Here is an 18,360-nt window from a genome sequence, read left to right as displayed (position 1 = left end):
ATTATTTATAAATATCATTTCATACATGTCTTATTAGCAGTGATGCGATGTAACAAAGCACATTTATTCAGGTACTGTACTGTAGTGCAAATTTGAGGTACTTGTACTCTACTTGAATATCTCCATCTCCTATTTATTTATTCTTCCACTTCACTACATTTCAGAGGCAAATATTGTACTTTTTACTCCACTACATTTATTTGATTACTTTAGTCAGGAGTTACTTTGCAGATTGTGCAGAGGCAATTTTTTTTAAACTAGTCTATTTCATCGGTTTGATTATCTGTCAGCTGTATACAGCATGTATTTATGGGTATAATTTAAATTTACTCGTACTTTTGTACATTAGTACATTAATTGCAAGTAAATTACTTTTTATACTTAAATATCAATCAGATACTACAAGACTTTTACTTAACTACTGTTCATATATTGTAAAAAGTGCCCAAAAGTCATAGTTGACTAAAAATAAAGATATCATGTCAAAATATTACTTTGGTGAAAGTGAAAGTCTGCCATATGAATAGTACTTGAAAAGTCTTAAAATATCTTATATCAAATGTACTAAAGTATCAAAAGTACAAGTAAAAGTAAATGATATATATATTTACATTTAGTTATATTGATTTGTATCATTATTATCGCTAATAAAGTGAATTAAATTGAAATTGTTCTACTTTGGCTCTGATGCAGCATTTAATCTGTAAAGTCACTAGTAAGTAAAGTAATCAAATAAATGTAGTAGAGTAAAAAGTAGCAATATTTGCCTCCAAAATGTAGTGAAGTGGAAGTATAAAGAAGCAGGAAATGGGAAATACTTAAGTACAGTACTTACTACCTATATTCTATCACTTTGTATGGGTGACTTTCACTTTAAATAATAATAATAATAATAATAGTAATAATAATAATAATAGTGATAATAATAATAATAATAATAATAATAATAATAATAAAAATAATAATAATAGTAATCATCATCATCATCATAATAACACGGTATGTAAAGAGTACTTGGATAAATCAGTGAGTACTGGGCAGTGAAAGTTGTCTGCTGTTCAGCCTCCAGTCCAGCAGGGGGCGGTGCGGCGCCATTACCCAGTTCACCAGCCGCCATTTTGGAACAAAAAGAAGCGAGCGCTCTTCCGGAGTCACTTCACGCTGCGGAGGATCCGGACGAGCTGCGGAGTCGCGACTCTCTCCGACTTTACCGGTAAATATACTTTAAAAACGACTCTTCACACAGCAAATAAAAGCTTGTGCGTGTTGAGAACAGTGTGTAGAAGGATACGGCGGCGATATCCAGCACAGATGATGAGTTTATTTAACGGATGGAGGTAGATTGTCTCAGAAACATCGCGTCTGCACGTTGTCCAAAATATCGCTGCTGGCGACTAAACTCAACGTGTTTAAAGAGTTAAAGAGGTTTTTCTTCATTTCACTGCTGTTACAACTATATATCATCAGTGGCAGGTTAAAGAAAGGCCTCGTGTTTGATACTATGTGATATAGAGAACATATAAATAAACTTTGTTTAAAGAAAACGTTCACTGGTGAAGAGATGAAGCCATGAAACACACCAGTGTTTGTTTCTGTAGCAGAGGAACACGTGAGCACGTGAACTGAGACTCAACAGGTTTTATGAAAAGTAAACTCAAACAATATATATTTAAAGTGCTTGTACCTATTCAAGAAGATACATTTATTTTAAAAAGAAGAAAAAAGGAGGTTAAGACATGTTAAAGATTTCTATAAATGGCATAATTTAAGAAAAAGACATACGATGAAGTTATGTTTCTTGATGCGAACACTTTTATAACGAATAACATGCATTTAACTGAATTCATCAAAAAAAATTTTTCCTTTTCAGGTTGTGAAATGTTTCGTCTTTGCCGCTCTTTTGACCCGAGGACGCCGGCGTCACCTCGGCGCTGTTGCCCGCAGGTCCGAGAAGGTCAGAGATGATTTTATTAAGATATTTTCCCTCCTGACTTTCTGAACCACGTGTCCGTCTACGCTGTGATGACATTATTTCCTGCCATTCGTAGTTTCCACCAGAGGTCTAAAGACCAAAGATGGTCCAAACCTTCCTTGGATGTCTGAGCGTTGTTATCATTAGGAGTTTACTGATCTTTGCTTTTGTTTACAAGAAAAACACTTTTAATTTAAAAGCTGTTTTATACGTTTATTGAATTATAAGTTTGCTTGTTCTCAGGTGGATAATGACCTTCAGGGACACCGTACAGAAGCTGCTCAACGATGGAAGATGCGATGCAGAAATGAATGTGCTCCACTGGACCCTCGGTACCGGTGAGCTGATGAATACATTTACTGAGTTTATGTGATATCAAAATGAAACTAACTCGATGCTGAGCACACAATGTGGTCGTTAGAGCTGATCTGATTAGTTGATGGAAAGAGAATTACTTGCCAATCATTTAATTTTCCAGTTTGGATTATGACAGTATGTTTTTATTAAGTGAAAGCTGTTCTTGTGCCAACATTTGACCGAAAAAAAACCCTTAAATCCTCCTTTAAAGTTAAGTAGCACCAATATATTTTGATTATGTCAATGAAAAGTCTGAAACGGTGAATAATGCCGATCAGGAGTCCTAAGTGATGACGTCTTTTTACCCTCTGAACAGTCAAAAGTCGAACACTAGTCAATTTAAAATGATATACATCGGAGAAAAGGAGCAAATTCTCATTGATTTATTTTGAACATGTACAAACAAAATACCAATTAAACCTTTCCCAAAAAAATGAGTCAAGAACAACATGTCTCCGTATGAGATGAGTCTCTTCAAACGATCTTTGAATTGCGTCCACGTGACTGTAGAAGTGCCTGCAGGTTTTTCGCTGTGATGACATTATTTCCTGCCATTCGTAGTTTCCACCAGAGGTCGACAGACCAAAGATGGTCCAATCCTTCCTTGGATGTCTGAGCGAAAAATAAAACTTTGTAACATGTCTCCACACGTCTCTGCTTTCAGTTCTAACTTTCTCTCTCACTTTCAGGGTGAACGTCTTGATGTGGTGACTGGTGAAGATCACGGCGCGTGCAGCTGGTATGTTTTCTGATTACAGTCTTTGATAAAGTAGCTGCTCTGAAAGTTACAGTCCTGTCGCTGTGATGACATTATTTCCTGCCATTCGTAGTTTCCACCAGAGGTCGACAGACCAAAGATGGTCCAAACCTTCCTTGGATGTCTGAGCGAACAATACAAATCTGTCAGCTTGTCACTTCACACCTCTGCTTTCAGATCTAACTTTCTCTGTCTTTACTTTCAGGATGAACATGTTGGTGGTGATAGTTCAGCATCCATCAGAGTTCTTGTCGGCGTGATTGCAACCAAAGACTGCAAAACTGGTATGTATGTTTTTAGGATTACAATGTTTGCTCGAGTAGCTTACATCCTGTCGCTGTGATGACATTATTTCCTGCCATTCGTAGTTTCCACCAGAGGTCTACCGACCAAAGACGGTCCAAACCTTCCTTGGATGTCTGAGCGACTGTAGAGAAGGGGAATGGTGACCATTTTTGTTTTGTAATATCGTAACTGAAAAGATTTCAACTCATTTTCAGGCTGGATGTTGGAGTGTGGATGTTGGTTGAGGCGCCTTCATCCGTCTTCAGTACAGTAGGTGAGTGTCTCATCACTATGTTAAGGTCCTGAGGTCTTATTCTTTCATTTAATCGGCTAAAAAGCTTGCTGGGATTAAAAACAAACAGATTACAAACACATCGATTCAGGATGTGAAACGAACATTTTGGTCCCTACAAACTACACGATACTGAAATTGGTTTATCAGATCAGCATGCAAGTGAGGCACCTGATCCTCCTTACTCGATCAGCAACTCTGATACTCAATTCTGTTTAGTTGTTTTATATATTTTATATGCTGTACAACTGATAATTATAGTAATCTTTAATTGAAGCTTGGAAAGAAAAATTAGAAATGTTAAACTTGTCCTTGTCCCAACTAATCAAGTGACGTTGTAGTGTGTTGGTTTAATAAAACAAGCAAACTGAATCAATCTCCGTCGGCTGTAGGAAATTATAGTGTATATATTTTTTATTTTTTTTATTTTTATGGACAACTATAGACAATAAATCGTGAGTTGCTGCCCTAATTTTTGGCTTAATTTATAACTTGATGAATAGTTGGAGCAACATCGGGGTTAAATTCAATTAGGTAAACATTAAGTAGTTATAAAAATGCGTAAAATAACTTTTAATTTGACTTTTTAAAACCTCTAAATTTCCTAAACCCTTGACTAGAACCCGACTCAGGTTTTGCCTGAGAAATTGGTAGGTTTTTTGTTTCTTTTTATTGAAACCTCTTTTTATATTAGAAAATTCAACTCAACCTTGATCTTTCTACCTGCTGCCATAATTCGCTGTGATGACATTATTTCCTGCCATTCGTAGTTTCCACCAGAGGTCGACAGACCAAAGATGGCCCAAACCTTCCTTGGATGTCTGAGCGAATTCAAAACATGTGAATAAATCAAAGTTTTGTCCTCAGCTTATCGGCTAACTTGTTATTACATGTCACTTTCAGGGTGGAAGTCTCTGCCGGAGGTGCTTCATAAATACTCTCCAGTGTCACGTGGTGCTGCTTCTTGTCTGGTATGTATTTTACTTTGAACAATATATTTCAGTTTGTAAATCCGGTCCAGCTGTAATGTACAGACTGACGACCTACAGTTCGCTGTGATGACATTATTTCCTGCCATTCGTAGTTTCCACCAGAGGTCGACAGACCAAAGATGGCCCAAACCTTCCTTGGATGTCTGAGCGAATTCAGTTCTAGTTGTACCCATAAGATCAAAGTGTTCTGCTTGTTGGTTAATATATTATATTTCTTCCATCCGACAGGAAGGACAAGAACATGGAGCTGCATCGATTCGTCTTCAGTCGATTCAGGAGGAGGGTTTTTCCCCAATCGTTTCATCAGTTTTTGTATGCAGAGAAATTTGTTGATCAAAGATCAAACTGTTGCATCAAACCACAATGAAATAAAAGTTTGAGTGTGAGTTTTCTTGCCTACATGGTGTTTTTTACTTGTGAAATTTGTCATTTTTACAGGGCTTTGGTCACAAAAATACCACAAGACTGCACACAAAGTTCTCACTGTAGTGACCTGAAAACATGATATTGACCAGAACATAAAATTTACTTTTTCATTTTGTGTGTGTGTGTGTGTGTGTGTGTGTGTGTGTGTGTGTGTGTGTGTGTGTGTGTGTGTGTGTAAATGAAATACTACTAGATATTCAATAACTTTGTCCTGTGTTATTTACTTGCAGTGAGTTGTGTTAAAGTGGTGGGAACAGGTGCTAGGAAGAAACATTTTTTTTTTAACCAGTCTTCAACATGTGATTGTAGGCAGTATAAAAGGAGGTTTACTATGATGTCAGATTATAAAACGGGGGGAAAACATTGCATAAAGTCTTACAAGGGGCATATAAATTATGAAAATCAATCATAATGAAAAGAATAAGGTTAACGATGTCTACCTCGGCTCAAATAAATTTTTGATTATTACAGAAAATATGCTCTGTGGCAAGTTTGATACTTTTCAATTTTTTTATTTTCAAGATAATAAACTTGTGATTTTTTAAATGTAAGTGAAATTGCCAAAAGGAAAAACAATGAGTCCATGTTGGCATGATACTTATTGTCCCTGATGACCTCTGGTCTCATTTAGCTGCTGTTTTTTTGGACTCGGACGTATAATAATTTAAACAACGTGTGAATATCTGAAGTCTGTAGTAACCACAGACCTTATTTCAGACATTTAAAGGTCCCATATTATGAAAAACTCACTCTTTCTGGGATTTTGGGTCTATGGTGCTGCCACACGCATATAAACTTATAAAGACCATCCGTGCTTTTTTGAGTGAGATACAGATGTCTGACAGCGTCTTGCCTGCAGTTTCCAGATGAGCGAGTCAAATTCGGTATCGGTCACTGACGTCACTGACCGATCATTTGAATATTCCCGCCCACACAGTGTCTCCACCCACCAGGTACAGCATCACCGCCTTGGAGAGCCGCCATTACTCTATCCAAAGCACCATGTGGCGGCGCAACGAGAAGTGCTCTGTCGGCGGCTGTAAAGACGAGCACGCCACACTCCATCGTGTCCCAGCCGCAGAGGACCAAAGAGCGGCATGGCTTGATTTCATTTTTGAAGGCAACGTCCCAGCTGCAGTTTGCAAAAAACTGTTCGTGTGTGCCAACCACTTCGAGACTGACTGTTTCGCCAACCTCGGTCCGTACAAGGCAGGATTTGTCGACAGACTTCTTCTAGACGGTGGCGCAGTTCCAACTTTGCGTGGAATACCTGCAGACGAGGGACATGTAGGTATACAAATAACTAGCTGTGTGTTTCTTTGTGTTTGCCATTGAGAACAAGGTAAGGCTAGCAGCTAACCGCTAGCTTCTCTGACCACACCACAAGTTAGTGCTACAGCAGAATCAGTCTGTGTAGCACGTTTCTGATCTGGCAAATCATTTAGTGCATGTCCTAGGGAAATGTTAGACCGTACAAATATTTAGCTGTGTTTATTTTGCAATTTTACACGAACTAACCAAGCAGTGCTTCGCCACATAGTACAAGCTAATGCTAACAGCTAGCTTCCAAGTTAACACTAAACGCTAGCTCCTAGTTAGCGATCTGCATGGTCTCCACATGCAAACTTAGAGACCCAGTCGGCACAATCACAGCACAATTTTCTGTGTAATGAGTTTCTTCTCCTGGAGTTCATTTATGAGTGATCCTTTGTTATGCTTTATGTAGCTGTTGGCATAGCTATGCACGTAAGAAAAAGTTGATGTCGCTTCTCTTGTTTTCTATATAGGCCAGTACATCATCACAGTTACCTGTTCGCCCTACAAGGGATACTGGCTGCCAGACTGAGCCACCTCAACGACGCAGTGTTGGCACACAACTCTCTTCCAGGACTCTTCAGTCACATTACAGAAGTAAAGGTTTGTAGTGTTCTAGGTTGCAAATTGCTTTTGATCAAGTGTAACAATGAGCTGTTGCAGCCTTTAGTGCTTGAATCTATACTGTAACAGTGCTGTCATCATGAAAAATATACTTTTGTTACAGCTGTCCAGGCTACTGTGTCCTGCAAGGATTTTGGCACGGCCACTGATCCCTTCATAGCCCCACTGCCTTTTCTAAGCTCAACATCCAAAGAGCGACCGTCTAAGAGACCTCGCCTGGAGGAGGATGAGGATGAGGAGGAGGAGGAGGATTCTCTCGAGGGCAGCTCAATGATGGCTTCTCAAGGGCTGGATACAACCTACGACCCTGAAGACTCGGTCACAGCTTTGACAGAGTCGACAGTCATGTCGTGAGTTACAGAAATATCTTTCTCTAAATGTATATAATCAGTTTTCAGTTTTTTTCCTGAAACGGATGGTGTGTATTTCAGCAGTCCTGCTACATTTTAACTTTTCAGAGATGCTGCATCCACTTCCACACGGGAGATAAGGAAGTACATAGTGTACGAGACCTGTCTGATGGAGCTGTTTGAGGTGTGTGCTGTGTGCAAGCGTGTATGCGCTGTAAAAACCAAAAGGCTGGGGACATTTGTATCAGTGGAACAGCTGTGCAACCATTGTGAGTATTCCCGAAGTTGGAAAAGCCAGCCTCTTCTGGATAATACGCCAGCTGGGAACGTACAGCTTTCTGCAGCAGTGTACACCAGTGGAGCCTCGTTCTTTAAACTTCAAAGGGTAAATGAAGAATGAGTAAAGAATAACTCGCTCCATTGTTGAATATGGCATATAATGTTCAATATTATTAAAACCTGTTGTTGTTTTTGTCTACATCAGGTGTTCAAGGCAATGCGTCTGCAGATTTTTCTGTACGACACGTTCCGTCGGCATGCCAGGATGTTTATAGAACCAGCTATTGTACACGCATGGAAAAATTCGCAGGAGGTGATGTTGCAGCAGCTCAGCGAAGAAAACAAAGTCATACTCGGTGGCGACATGAGGGCTGACTCTCCAGGTATATTTTTGGAAATGCTAAGAGTAGGATATGTTTGATTGTAAATGAATAGGAAGACTGTCGTAAACACATACCACAGACTTCAATACAAGATTGTGACAATGTTTTCACAGGGCACTGTGCAAAATTTGGTAGCTATACCATGATGGACCTCAACACCAACACTGTTGTCGATCTCCAGTTGGTTCAGGTGGGCGGGACGAATGAAATTTTACTGTTTTCTCTTTTTTAAAATTTTGCCATGACACACATTTTAAATATGGATCCGTACTTGTGATTTTTTTGACAGAGCAATGAGGTTGGTGGAAGCTCACACATGGAGAAAGAGGGCCTGAAGAGGAGCCTGGCATTGTTGGGTGCACGTGGTGTAACCCTCGACTGCATCGTCACCGACCGTCACCCACAAATACAGAAACTCCTGAGCGAGAACAACATCTCACAGTTCTACGATGTCTGGCACATGGAGAAAGGTATATTTCCTTGTGTTGCAAGTGAGGGAAATTGCATAAATATTTGCTGAATGTATTGGCGGGCTTTTTTACATACAGAAAGCAGCTTGTAGGCCTGTACCTGGTGAGTCTACACATAAGGCTTCATGACAACACATTCATATTGGGTTAACTTTTATTGAAAAAAATATTTATTCTGATTTTGTAGGAATTTCAAAGAAACTAGATAAAATTAGCAAGAAAAAGGACTGCCAAAAAGTAAAGAGGTGGATGCCAGCCATCAGAAACCACGTCTATTGGACAGCTGCATCATCGACGACGGGGCCGGAGAGAGTGGCTAAATGGACCTCCCTCCTGAACCATGTTCAGGATGTTCATACACATGAGGTCCCCATCTTCCCAAAATGCCTCCATACAATTCGCAGAACAAGGGACAAGAGTAAATGGCTCTCAGCAGGTTTGTTTCATCCAACTGGTTTGGTTATATTGATTAGCTGCAATTACAGTCATTACCAATAATATGATATGATGTAATATATAACGTTTTTGTCTTTCAGCAACTCCTGCTTTCTACCACCTGGAGAAGGAGCTGACCAAAAAGACAGTCCTGAAGGACATTGCAAAACTCAGTCCCCACCACCAGACGTCCTCTCTGAAGGCGTTCCATAGCGTTATCCTGCGGTTCGCTCCAAAAAACGTGGTCTATCCATATCTGGGAATGCTGTGCAGGTAAATTAAACTGTGATTACTTGTTGAGAACATTTGCCCATTTCTTGCAATTGTTTTCATGTTTGATTTTCTTTTTACTGTCCAAGACTCTACCTGGCTGCACTGCATTACAATGAGAATGCTGATAGAGGACAAGCCACCACATCATCAGGGGATCCTCTTTTCAAACTGAGCTTTCCAAAGTCCAGGAAGGGGGAGAGCAGAGCCAAACCAGTGAAGACTGAGGCGACGTTCAGTAAGTGTTCATTTATTTTATCCACTCAGAAAAATAAACATTTATATTGTACATGACACAAAGTACTGCAACGGTACTTTCAACACAATAAATAAACAAAAAACACTAACTTAAATACCTGAGAAACTACAAAATTCAAAGTGCAAAATGTCAATATATGAACAGTTGTTGTGTGTGTGTGTGTGTGTTGCACAGGGTATGTTGATGATTTGATGGACCTGATCATGGAGAAGGTCTTTGTCGACCCATCATCGTACAGAGCTGAGATTCTGAAGATAAACATCCCGCCGGACCTGTCTTCACAATATGAGCATCCAGACAAGGAGGTCATCGCCAGCTAGGTCTCAAGATTCAAACTCCCGACGTATCCGAAGTACAACACACGATGGGATCACTACCCGTATCTTCCGCCCCAAGGAAGCCCCAGCACCAGCTCACGACACTTCTATAAGCTAAATACCTGTAACGACTGAGGAGATTGAACATTGTTAGTCAACAGGTTCTATAATGTCAACATCTGTGTTCACATTTTTCTAATTTGGATTCAGTGAATCCTTCATGTATACTGTATTTCTATGTACAATGACTGCAGTCAATAAATGTTTATTGTATCTGTTTGTATCTATTCATGTGTAATATACAGTATTTGCTTAGGAAATACTTTGCTATATGTTCAAGAAAAAATATGATCTGAATTGGTGGCATTGGCTGATTTATATTTAGTTTATTATGGTGTATGAACAGTGAAGTTAAGAAGGTTATTATAGATAAAACTCACTGCTCTGTCCCCCGTAGCTGTAAAGGACCGTAGTCAGCCCTGTAAATGTTGTAAATGTAAATTGTTGCACAATTTCCACATGTGCACCTAAACAAACAAATAAAAAAATGATGATTCATGCATGTATAAAGCTAAAGAAATAAGAAACCTGGTATACCAGTATTTGCTACCAATAATAGCATCCACGTTTTAGATTTGAACGAGCGTGCTCTCGCTAGCTAGTACTTTTTCTCAGCCTGAGGTGAACGGCCAGTAGTGCTAGGCCAGGCTTTCTCAAGTTTACAACACAACACATCTGGATGACAATTTGGTACCTTGAAACTTGCAAGACATAACTTAACGTTTTGTGAAGAAGAAGCAAAATATAGTTTACTTATAACTGTAGTGTAGGCTTACTATATAATTGCATAGCTTCTAGAGATAGTAGGAGAGGTAGGCAAGAATCTGTTCCTAAAAGCTATTTCCAGCAAACAACTTCAAAAACATGTTTTCTGGAACATATGTTGTTGAAAAAGCTTTATAATATGGGACCTTTAACTGAAAACCCGTTCAAAATACCCACCGACTTCACGACGAGGGAAATGGAAGTTAAAAAATGCAACTTATTTATGGGTTTTACCATAAAACCCAAGATGTTTCAATGAAAGTCAATGAAATTCACTACACTCTGATTTTAACCTATAGTATATTGAAAACGCATCACAACATATATCTTCCACGTGACTCTTACTACTTATTTGGTCATTATTTTGCAGCAGAATCAGAAATGCATATGTCTGGAAAGTCAAAACATTTATTTATTTTTAAAAAAACATGCTTTTAAAAAGTGATAGGGACAAAATGAGCCATTTATATGACGCGTATGGTTTTTGGCCCTGTTGGCCTGCCATACACGCGGCACGTCGGGCAGTGGGGAAGCTGCTGCCACAGCAGAGCTAACGGAGCTGTGTTTCGCCGGCTAGCTTGCACCTTTGCAGGCTAAAAAACAAGGAATGGCGGGCGTGCACCCCCAGGTAAGTGAGCCCGGGTTACTAACGCAGCTGTTAGTCCTAATTTACGACTCTTTTAACGAAGAAAATGAGCAAAAACCGGTGGTTAGCTGCAGCTAGCCGCCTGGTTCAGGTCAGCTGTGAAGGAGCTGTCAGTTCTCAGGCTGCAGCTGTTGGGACGTGGCAGCGCAGACACACAAGAAACGCCTTTTTTCTCCAGTATACATCACGTCTTATTGTATTTACTTCACCCTGACTGAATGCTACGTGTTAATAAGCCTGGAAAGTTGTGTTAACCTACATAAAAGCGTCCAGAGAGACTCCCCCAGCTGCTATTTCTGTCTCTGCCTCTGTTACAGGACGACCTGCTGAAGATGACACACAGAGAAAACTGGAAGTGAGCACAACCTGTTTCTGTCCACTGATTTTCATATGATCATATATTGAAATTATGCATTTTTTTTTCTCCTCTCCATGCATCAGCTGCCTCCACCCTGTCCTCACAGTGCTTGTTTCTGCCCTCTTGTCAGGGTGCAGCACGAGCGTCTGCACGTGAAGCACAGGGGTCACGAGGCCATGCATGCAGAGATGGTGCTGATCCTCATCGCCACGCTGGTGGTGGCTCAGATCGTCCTGGTCCAGTGGAAGCAGCGGCACCACCGCTCCTACAATGTGAGTGGTGAACTGTGTCAGACGAGGAGGGACGGTTCATCGACCCAGTCTGATGTTTATGAGAAGGGAAAGTTCACCGCAAATCATCTCCTCCTAAAGAAGCTGGAGACTTGATTTAAAACGGATAAAAACAAGGAAAAAAGTCAATTTAAACTTTGCCGAATTAGCTTTAAGCACTTCCTGTTTGCAGTGAACCTGTGCATGAACAGACAAACATCACTGGATCACTTTGATACCGAAGAAAACTTAAAAACGTGATGTTTCCAAGGCAAGTTCTGCACATGAATGGACTGGATTTCGAAGCAGATTTATGGAGTCATCACCTCCTCCTGCACGTTCTGATAGAAAAGCCAGGTGAATTCTCGTGGTCCACAAAACATTTCTGGTTGTTTTCAAGTCTCCAGCTGCTTCAGTTGTTCAGCAGAACGCTGCAACTCTGTTTTGCTGTGAAGCTCCAGAAATGTTTCGTGGACTACGACACTTCACCTGACTTTCCATCAGTTTTGCGTGAACTGTTCCCCTGGTGGATCCTACATATCTGTTTGGTTTCACACATTCTTTAAATTCCTTCCTCCTGCCCAGTAAATATCCCATCTTATAAACTCCAGTCCTTCAGTTTATAACCAGCTTTTCTGCTAAAATTCATAATCTCCAGACTGTGACATAAATCTGACGACATCAGCGGCGTTGTTCGCTCAGATGTGACAAAGCTCCTCTTTGTCAGCGCCTCAGGAGTTGTAACCATGGCTGATGAGCTAACATGTGTAAAATAGTCCTACTTAGGTTTTTAATAAGTCTGCCTCAGAAGGTTTCACAGTGTGTACCATCCATTTAGACCGGAAAGGGGAAGACGGGTCGGGCTGAAGCAGCAGGAGAATCACTTCTCACAAAGTTTGATAGAAAGTAAGTGTAATAAAGTGTCGTCCTCCTCCTCAGCTGGTGACTCTCGTCCAGATGTGGGTGGTTCCTCTTTACTTCACCATCAAGCTCTACTGGTGGAGGTTTCTGTCCATGTGGGGCATGTTCTCCGTCGTCACCAGCTACGTCATCTTCAGAGCCACCCGCAAGCCGCTGTCCTGCAGGACGCCGAGGTGAGACGAGGACAGACGTCCTGACATTCATCGCTGGGCTGTCTTTCATTTCAGTTTGTTTGTTTGCCATCGCCAGGAACCATTCGACCATTATACGAAGATGTGCTGTATTAATGGTGTCTGTGTTTCTCAGGATGGTGTACAAGTGGTTCCTGTTAATCTACAAGCTGAGCTATGCGGTGGGCGTCCTGGGCTACCTGGCCATCATGTTCACCATGTTCGGCTTCAACGTCTTCTTCAGGTGCGTCGCCGCTCACAGTCAGTAGATCAGAAGTGTCTTTTAAAGCCCAAACTGAATAGTTGTCGCTGTGTCATTTTTGGTTGTCGCAGCCCTCGTGAAAACGTCATGTATGAAATTTACCTTTTCACATTTGGAAATTACAATTTCACATAATGTTTTGACATATTTACAAGCTGCACAGGTGCTTGTAGTCATAAAATCTGGCTGAAATATGTGTCTTCCTGAATTGTGCAGCTGGTGAAGTCTTGAAGTGGTATGAAGGTTCAGATATTGATGAATCTGAATCGTCACTGTGCCCTCGTTTCATCAATAGACTTAGGGAAGGGAGTTACATCCACATTGTTGACATCCAAACAAAAAGTAACGATAATCTTTTTTAAATTATCGATTATTCTGCTGATTATTTGCAGTTGTTTAATCTTTAAAATGTAAGAATTGTGATAAAGGTTGCCGTCTTGTTCAAAAGCCCAAAGATTCTTCATTTACTGTCACAAATGACAAAGAAAAGCAGCAAATCCTCACATTTAAGAAGCTGGAACCAGCAAATATTTGACATTTTTACCTAAAAAATGACTTAAACTATTATACAATCAGTTAATTCTCTCATTTCAGAAGCTCGACAGACAGAATATTTAGCTTTTTTCCACCAGTTTTGGTTGAAAAATGACCCAAGCGATTAATAGATGATCAAAATAGTTACTGCTATTTTTTCTGTCGATCAACCAGTCGTTTAATTTCTTAAACAATCTGAAGAACAAATCAGGGAGACACTCCAGAAACCCTCAATACAGCCACCATTATATTTAATATGTGGTTTTTATGTTTTGATCTCAGCTGTTCAACAGATCTCTGGCTGCTCCAGCAGTTAAACAGCAGATCTCTCTCTTTATTTAAAGCCTAATAAAGAGACTGTAAAGCCTGGATGTACAGTATAATGGCCTGTTGGAGTCTGGACACTCAGTGGAAGTCATTCCTGTCAATATAAATGTGTCTCGGTTCAGCTAAGCGCAGTTTAGATGGCGTTAATTGGCAAGATAATACACATTGATTGTTTCTACTTGTGAAGAGACAGCTGATCTGTCTTTCTCCGTGCAGGATCAAGGCAGAGGACTCGATGGACGTTGGTGTCATCATGCTGTTTTACGGGCTTTACTACGGCGTCATGGGCCGAGACTTTGCCGAAATCTGCTCTGACTACATGGCTTCTACAATCGGGGTAAAGCACCTTTAAAAAGATGGATTCCTTGTGAAAAATCAGTTGACAGTCACAGTTTCAGTACTAGTTAGCCGCCTTTAGATAGTTAACTTTATGAATGAATACATAAATCTGTCAAATCTGAACAAACAGACGTGATACACATATTTTTAGTTTCGGTGAGACTCATAGAAAACAGGCGCTCCTTGTAACTGCAGAACTTGCCTTGCAAACATCACAATTTTAGGTTTTCTTCAGTTTTAAAGTAATCCAGTGAAAGCTGTCTGTACATCCATTCGTACACCACATACAGGAACTGCTAATGGCTAATTCGTCACATTTTTAATGGTGCCTGTTGACATTTCTATTGTTTTAAATTAACAAATCGTTGGCCTTGCATGTGCATTTTCCAGTACTACAACAAGGGAGGCATGCCCAGCAGGAGCCTGACCAACGACATCTGCGCAGTGTGCGGCCAGAGGATCCTGGTGGACGTGGAGGAGGAAGGATTTATAGAAGACACCTACCAGCTCTCCTGTGGACACATGTATCCTAAAGCTCAGTTAAATCCTGCAGGAGAAAAGGCTTTTTATGTCTCCTGAGTCCTCACAGGGAGGTCAGAGGTCAAAGTTAAGTTTCTGTGCACTCAGCAACAAACTGTTCATGGATGCATTTTCATGCTTTTATCTGCCCCTAAACCATATTATTTCAGAAAGACTCTATTATTAAACTGCAATCGAAGTTACCTAAGATGTTTGCGAAACTCTGACGTATTGATTGACGTCCAAGTTGACCAGTTAGGAGCTTCTAGACCGGAGACCCGTTCTCTCTTCTTTAAATCCAACAATATACATCTTATATGGGTTTTCTTAAGTCTGAACATGCAATTTTATGTCATTTTATGCAATTTCCTCTCATTATAGTCTTTTTTCCACCTCAGCACTTGTTTTTGACTGTTAAATTTGCACAAAGTTAGTGTGAATAAGGAAATAAAGAACTGTAATGAGTCAAATGCTCCCTTTACTCACAACCAGGGGTATTGTGAGGTCACACAACGCTGGTTTTTGCCAGGTGCCTGAATATTTAATTATAAAAACATGTGTTAAGAGTTACTTTTCAGTGATATTGTTATCTAAATTGTACTTGGACCATGTAAGAGTATATGATGCGGACCCATTATGTTTCCAGCTAATGAAATGAAATACTGGGAGCTTATTAATCGACTTGTTTAAGTTTTTGTCATATATTAGATTGAAATGTCAACCTGTGTGATAATTGTGTAGCCATTGGTAGACTGTGTCATTTGTTAATGTAAGAATAAGGAGTTTCAGTTTTTCTGCCTTAACCTGCCCCCTCGCCTCAGATTCCACGAGTTCTGCATCCGCGGCTGGTGCATCGTGGGTAAGAAGCAGACGTGTCCGTACTGCAACGAGAAGGTTGACTTGAAGAGGATGATGAACAACCCGTATCCTTTTATTGGCCAAGCGGTAGTAGGGAAGTATAATTTGTTCATCACACTCGTCATTAGACAGGGAGGCTCACAAGTTCACAGAGATTTCCAAATCTTCACGAAGAAGATCCTCAGAGAACACGATCTCTAAATTATCCCCATATGTTCAGAAAAAGTTAAAAGTTCTCCCTGAAGTCTTTTACGATACGATAACAAGATGTTTATAGATGAGATGACTTTCTTTTGCTTTCCTTTCCTTTCCTTTCCTTTTCTTTCTTTTGCTTTGCTTTCCTTTCCTTAACTTTCCTTTCTTTTACTTTCCTTTCCTTAACTTTCCTTTCTTTTACTTTCCTTTCCTTAACTTTCCTTTCTTTTACTTTACTTTCCTTTCTTTTGCTTTGCTTTCCTTTCCTTTACTTTCCTTTCTTTTACTTTCCTTTCCTTAACTTTCCTTTCTTTTGCTTTCCTTTACTTTACTTTACTTTCCTTTCCTTTCTTTTGCTTTGCTTTCTTTTACTTTCCTTTCTTTTACTTTCCTTTCTTTTGCTTTCCTTTCCTTTCCTTTCCTTTCCTTTCTTTTGCTTTGCTTTCCTTTCTTTTCCTTTCCTTTGCTTTCCTTTCTTTTGCTTTCCTTTCCTTTGCTTTCCTTTGCTTTCCTTTCCTTTGCTTTCCTTTCCTTTCCTTTCCTTTCCTTTCCTTTCCTTTCCTTTCCTTTCCTTTGCTTTCCTTTCTTTTGCTTTCCTTTCCTTTCTTTTGCTTTCCTTTCCTTTCCTTTGCTTTGCTTTCCTTTCCTTTCCTTTCCTTTCCTTTGCTTTCCTTTCTTTTCCTTTCCTTTCCTTTCCTTTCCTTTCCTTTGCTTTGCTTTCCTTTCCTTTCCTTTCCTTTCCTTTCCTTTCCTTTCCTTTCCTTTCCTTTGCTTTCCTTTCTTTTCCTTTCCTTTCCTTTGCTTTGCTTTCCTTTCCTTTCCTTTCCTTTCCTTTCCTTTCCTTTCCTTTCCTTTCCTTTGCTTTCCTTTCTTTTCCTTTCCTTTCCTTTCCTTTGCTTTCCTTTCTTTTGCTTTCCTTTCCTCTCCTCCCACCTTTCCTTACATCATTTATGTCCTTCCTGTCATCTTGTTCATTTCCTCTCCTCTCCCTCCCTTTCTTTAAAGTTGGCACTGTCTCTTTTAAAATACACCCTTCACAGGCTGCACCCTGTTTAATTTGTACCCCTGTGGTCTGACAGGACTTAACCCATTAAACCACGTCTTCTTTATTGAGTGCTCTCCTTAATTCTTTCGCTTGCCAGCTGGGAGAAGACACATGTCCTGTACGGGCAGCTGCTTGATTGGCTCCGATACCTGGTTGCCTGGCAACCCATCATCATCGGTATCGTCCACGGGATTAACTTCTCCCTGGGCCTCGAATAGAGCCCTGAGGAACGCCGCTGTAGGTACGTCCTTGAGTCGCGAACGGCGCGAGAAACATTTGGCAGCGAAGTGTCAAAGTCAGCGCTACAAGGAGCTGATTCAGGCTGCTTCTGAAGTCTTTTGTTTCCTCGGTACATGTTGTTGGACTGAACGCTTGCACAGTCTCCAGCAGAGCGATGATCCCAGGCGGTCTGGGTCTCTGCGTGCAGAGGACACTGTGATGCCAAACTGCAGCCGACTTGGACAAAAATATTGAAGCACAGATCCAGTATTCGATCATTTCAACGCGATTGACATGAGAAAGTCTCGAGAGGAGTTTACTTTGGAACGTGTGGAAACGTTGCCGTCATGCATGTCATGTTTTTGTGATAAATCATTGCTTTACTTTGTACTGTATGATTAAAAAAAGCCTTTTTAAACAGTTTTATAGTTTGCACACGCATCACTGCTGCTTCTGTTGACGCCACTAACACAAGCTAAGTGTTTCAGATTTATTACAAAACAGACCATAGTGTTACATGACCCGTTTACATTTCATGTAGTTTTGTTTATTACAAAAGGTTTTATTGAGGATGTCTGTTTAACTGTCGCTGCCGCCGATCCTCCATAATGGAAACTGTCTGTGGTGCGAATAAGACTCAGACCCACCTCCAGGAATTGAACCTTGAACATCATAAAACAGGCTATAAATAAAGGAGATTGGTCATCCTCATACAAAACTTTGGTAACCAGCCTCTAAACAGTCACTAACAGGAGTTTGTTCACATCTTTAAGAGGCTCTCATCCTTTGCTGTAGAGCTACAACAAGAAAATCGCTTTCTTCTGTCAAATGGACATTTCTCTGTTGTCAAGACTGCTGCTGATATTGACTTTTAATTTATTAAATGTTTATTTAACTTCATCAGTGTGTCAGAAAATGTATTCATGCACAAGCTCCCAACGTCTCTGTTTCTCCGTTTCTCAGACCGTTGTTCTTTACTAACACCTGTTTTGTTGTTAACTGTTGAAATGGGGATTTAATCTCGACTTGTTTAGCAGTACTGGGTCATGGGTTTGGGTGTGTTGAAAGGCTTAACATGATGCATTTGTAAT

At 40.2% G+C, this 18,360-nt stretch overlaps 2 protein-coding genes, 1 long non-coding RNA gene and 6 other non-coding genes across 9 annotated transcripts; all 9 read left to right on the top strand.

Annotated features, from left to right (window-relative positions):
* The first annotated feature begins 2,014 nt into the window (after positions 1–2,014).
* On the top strand, positions 2,015–2,107 carry LOC141004186 (small nucleolar RNA SNORD14). Its single transcript, XR_012179792.1, has one exon. It is a non-coding gene; the product is annotated as a small nucleolar RNA SNORD14 (small nucleolar RNA).
* A 749-nt stretch (positions 2,108–2,856) lies between these two features.
* On the top strand, positions 2,857–2,949 carry LOC141004201 (small nucleolar RNA SNORD14). Its single transcript, XR_012179806.1, has one exon. It is a non-coding gene; the product is annotated as a small nucleolar RNA SNORD14 (small nucleolar RNA).
* A 176-nt stretch (positions 2,950–3,125) lies between these two features.
* On the top strand, positions 3,126–3,218 carry LOC141004183 (small nucleolar RNA SNORD14). Its single transcript, XR_012179790.1, has one exon. It is a non-coding gene; the product is annotated as a small nucleolar RNA SNORD14 (small nucleolar RNA).
* Positions 3,219–3,420: 202 nt separating this feature from the next.
* On the top strand, positions 3,421–3,513 carry LOC141004185 (small nucleolar RNA SNORD14). Its single transcript, XR_012179791.1, has one exon. It is a non-coding gene; the product is annotated as a small nucleolar RNA SNORD14 (small nucleolar RNA).
* An 886-nt stretch (positions 3,514–4,399) lies between these two features.
* Positions 4,400–4,492, top strand: LOC141004182 (small nucleolar RNA SNORD14). The gene has a single exon (XR_012179789.1). It is a non-coding gene; the product is annotated as a small nucleolar RNA SNORD14 (small nucleolar RNA).
* Positions 4,493–4,713: 221 nt separating this feature from the next.
* On the top strand, positions 4,714–4,806 carry LOC141004181 (small nucleolar RNA SNORD14). Its single transcript, XR_012179788.1, has one exon. It is a non-coding gene; the product is annotated as a small nucleolar RNA SNORD14 (small nucleolar RNA).
* Positions 4,807–6,121: 1,315 nt separating this feature from the next.
* Positions 6,122–7,249, top strand: LOC141003207 (uncharacterized). Its single transcript, XR_012179694.1, has 3 exons — positions 6,122–6,368; positions 6,869–6,998; positions 7,123–7,249. It is a non-coding gene; the product is annotated as an uncharacterized lncRNA (long non-coding RNA).
* A 610-nt stretch (positions 7,250–7,859) lies between these two features.
* On the top strand, positions 7,860–9,943 carry LOC141003125 (uncharacterized). The gene is made up of 7 exons (XM_073474401.1): positions 7,860–8,031; positions 8,145–8,221; positions 8,321–8,501; positions 8,689–8,937; positions 9,038–9,209; positions 9,296–9,444; positions 9,640–9,943. Exons 1-7 carry the CDS (start codon positions 7,866–7,868, stop codon positions 9,783–9,785), a joined length of 1,140 nt encoding a protein of 379 aa, XP_073330502.1. The 5' UTR covers positions 7,860–7,865; the 3' UTR covers positions 9,786–9,943.
* Positions 9,944–11,124: 1,181 nt separating this feature from the next.
* Positions 11,125–18,167, top strand: rnf175 (ring finger protein 175). The gene is made up of 9 exons (XM_073474416.1): positions 11,125–11,235; positions 11,571–11,608; positions 11,742–11,883; positions 12,820–12,974; positions 13,108–13,215; positions 14,311–14,431; positions 14,824–14,957; positions 15,774–15,875; positions 17,148–18,167. The coding sequence occupies exons 1-9, from the start codon at positions 11,215–11,217 to the stop codon at positions 17,266–17,268; spliced, it is 942 nt and encodes a 313-aa protein (XP_073330517.1). The 5' UTR covers positions 11,125–11,214; the 3' UTR covers positions 17,269–18,167.
* Positions 18,168–18,360: the final 193 nt, after the last annotated feature.

Source organism: Pagrus major, chromosome 10 (genome assembly GCF_040436345.1).
Source record: "Pagrus major chromosome 10, Pma_NU_1.0".
NCBI lineage: Eukaryota > Metazoa > Chordata > Actinopteri > Spariformes > Sparidae > Pagrus > Pagrus major.
The sequence above is the reverse complement of the archived record's forward strand: the minus strand, read 5'-3'. Positions and strand labels throughout refer to the sequence as shown.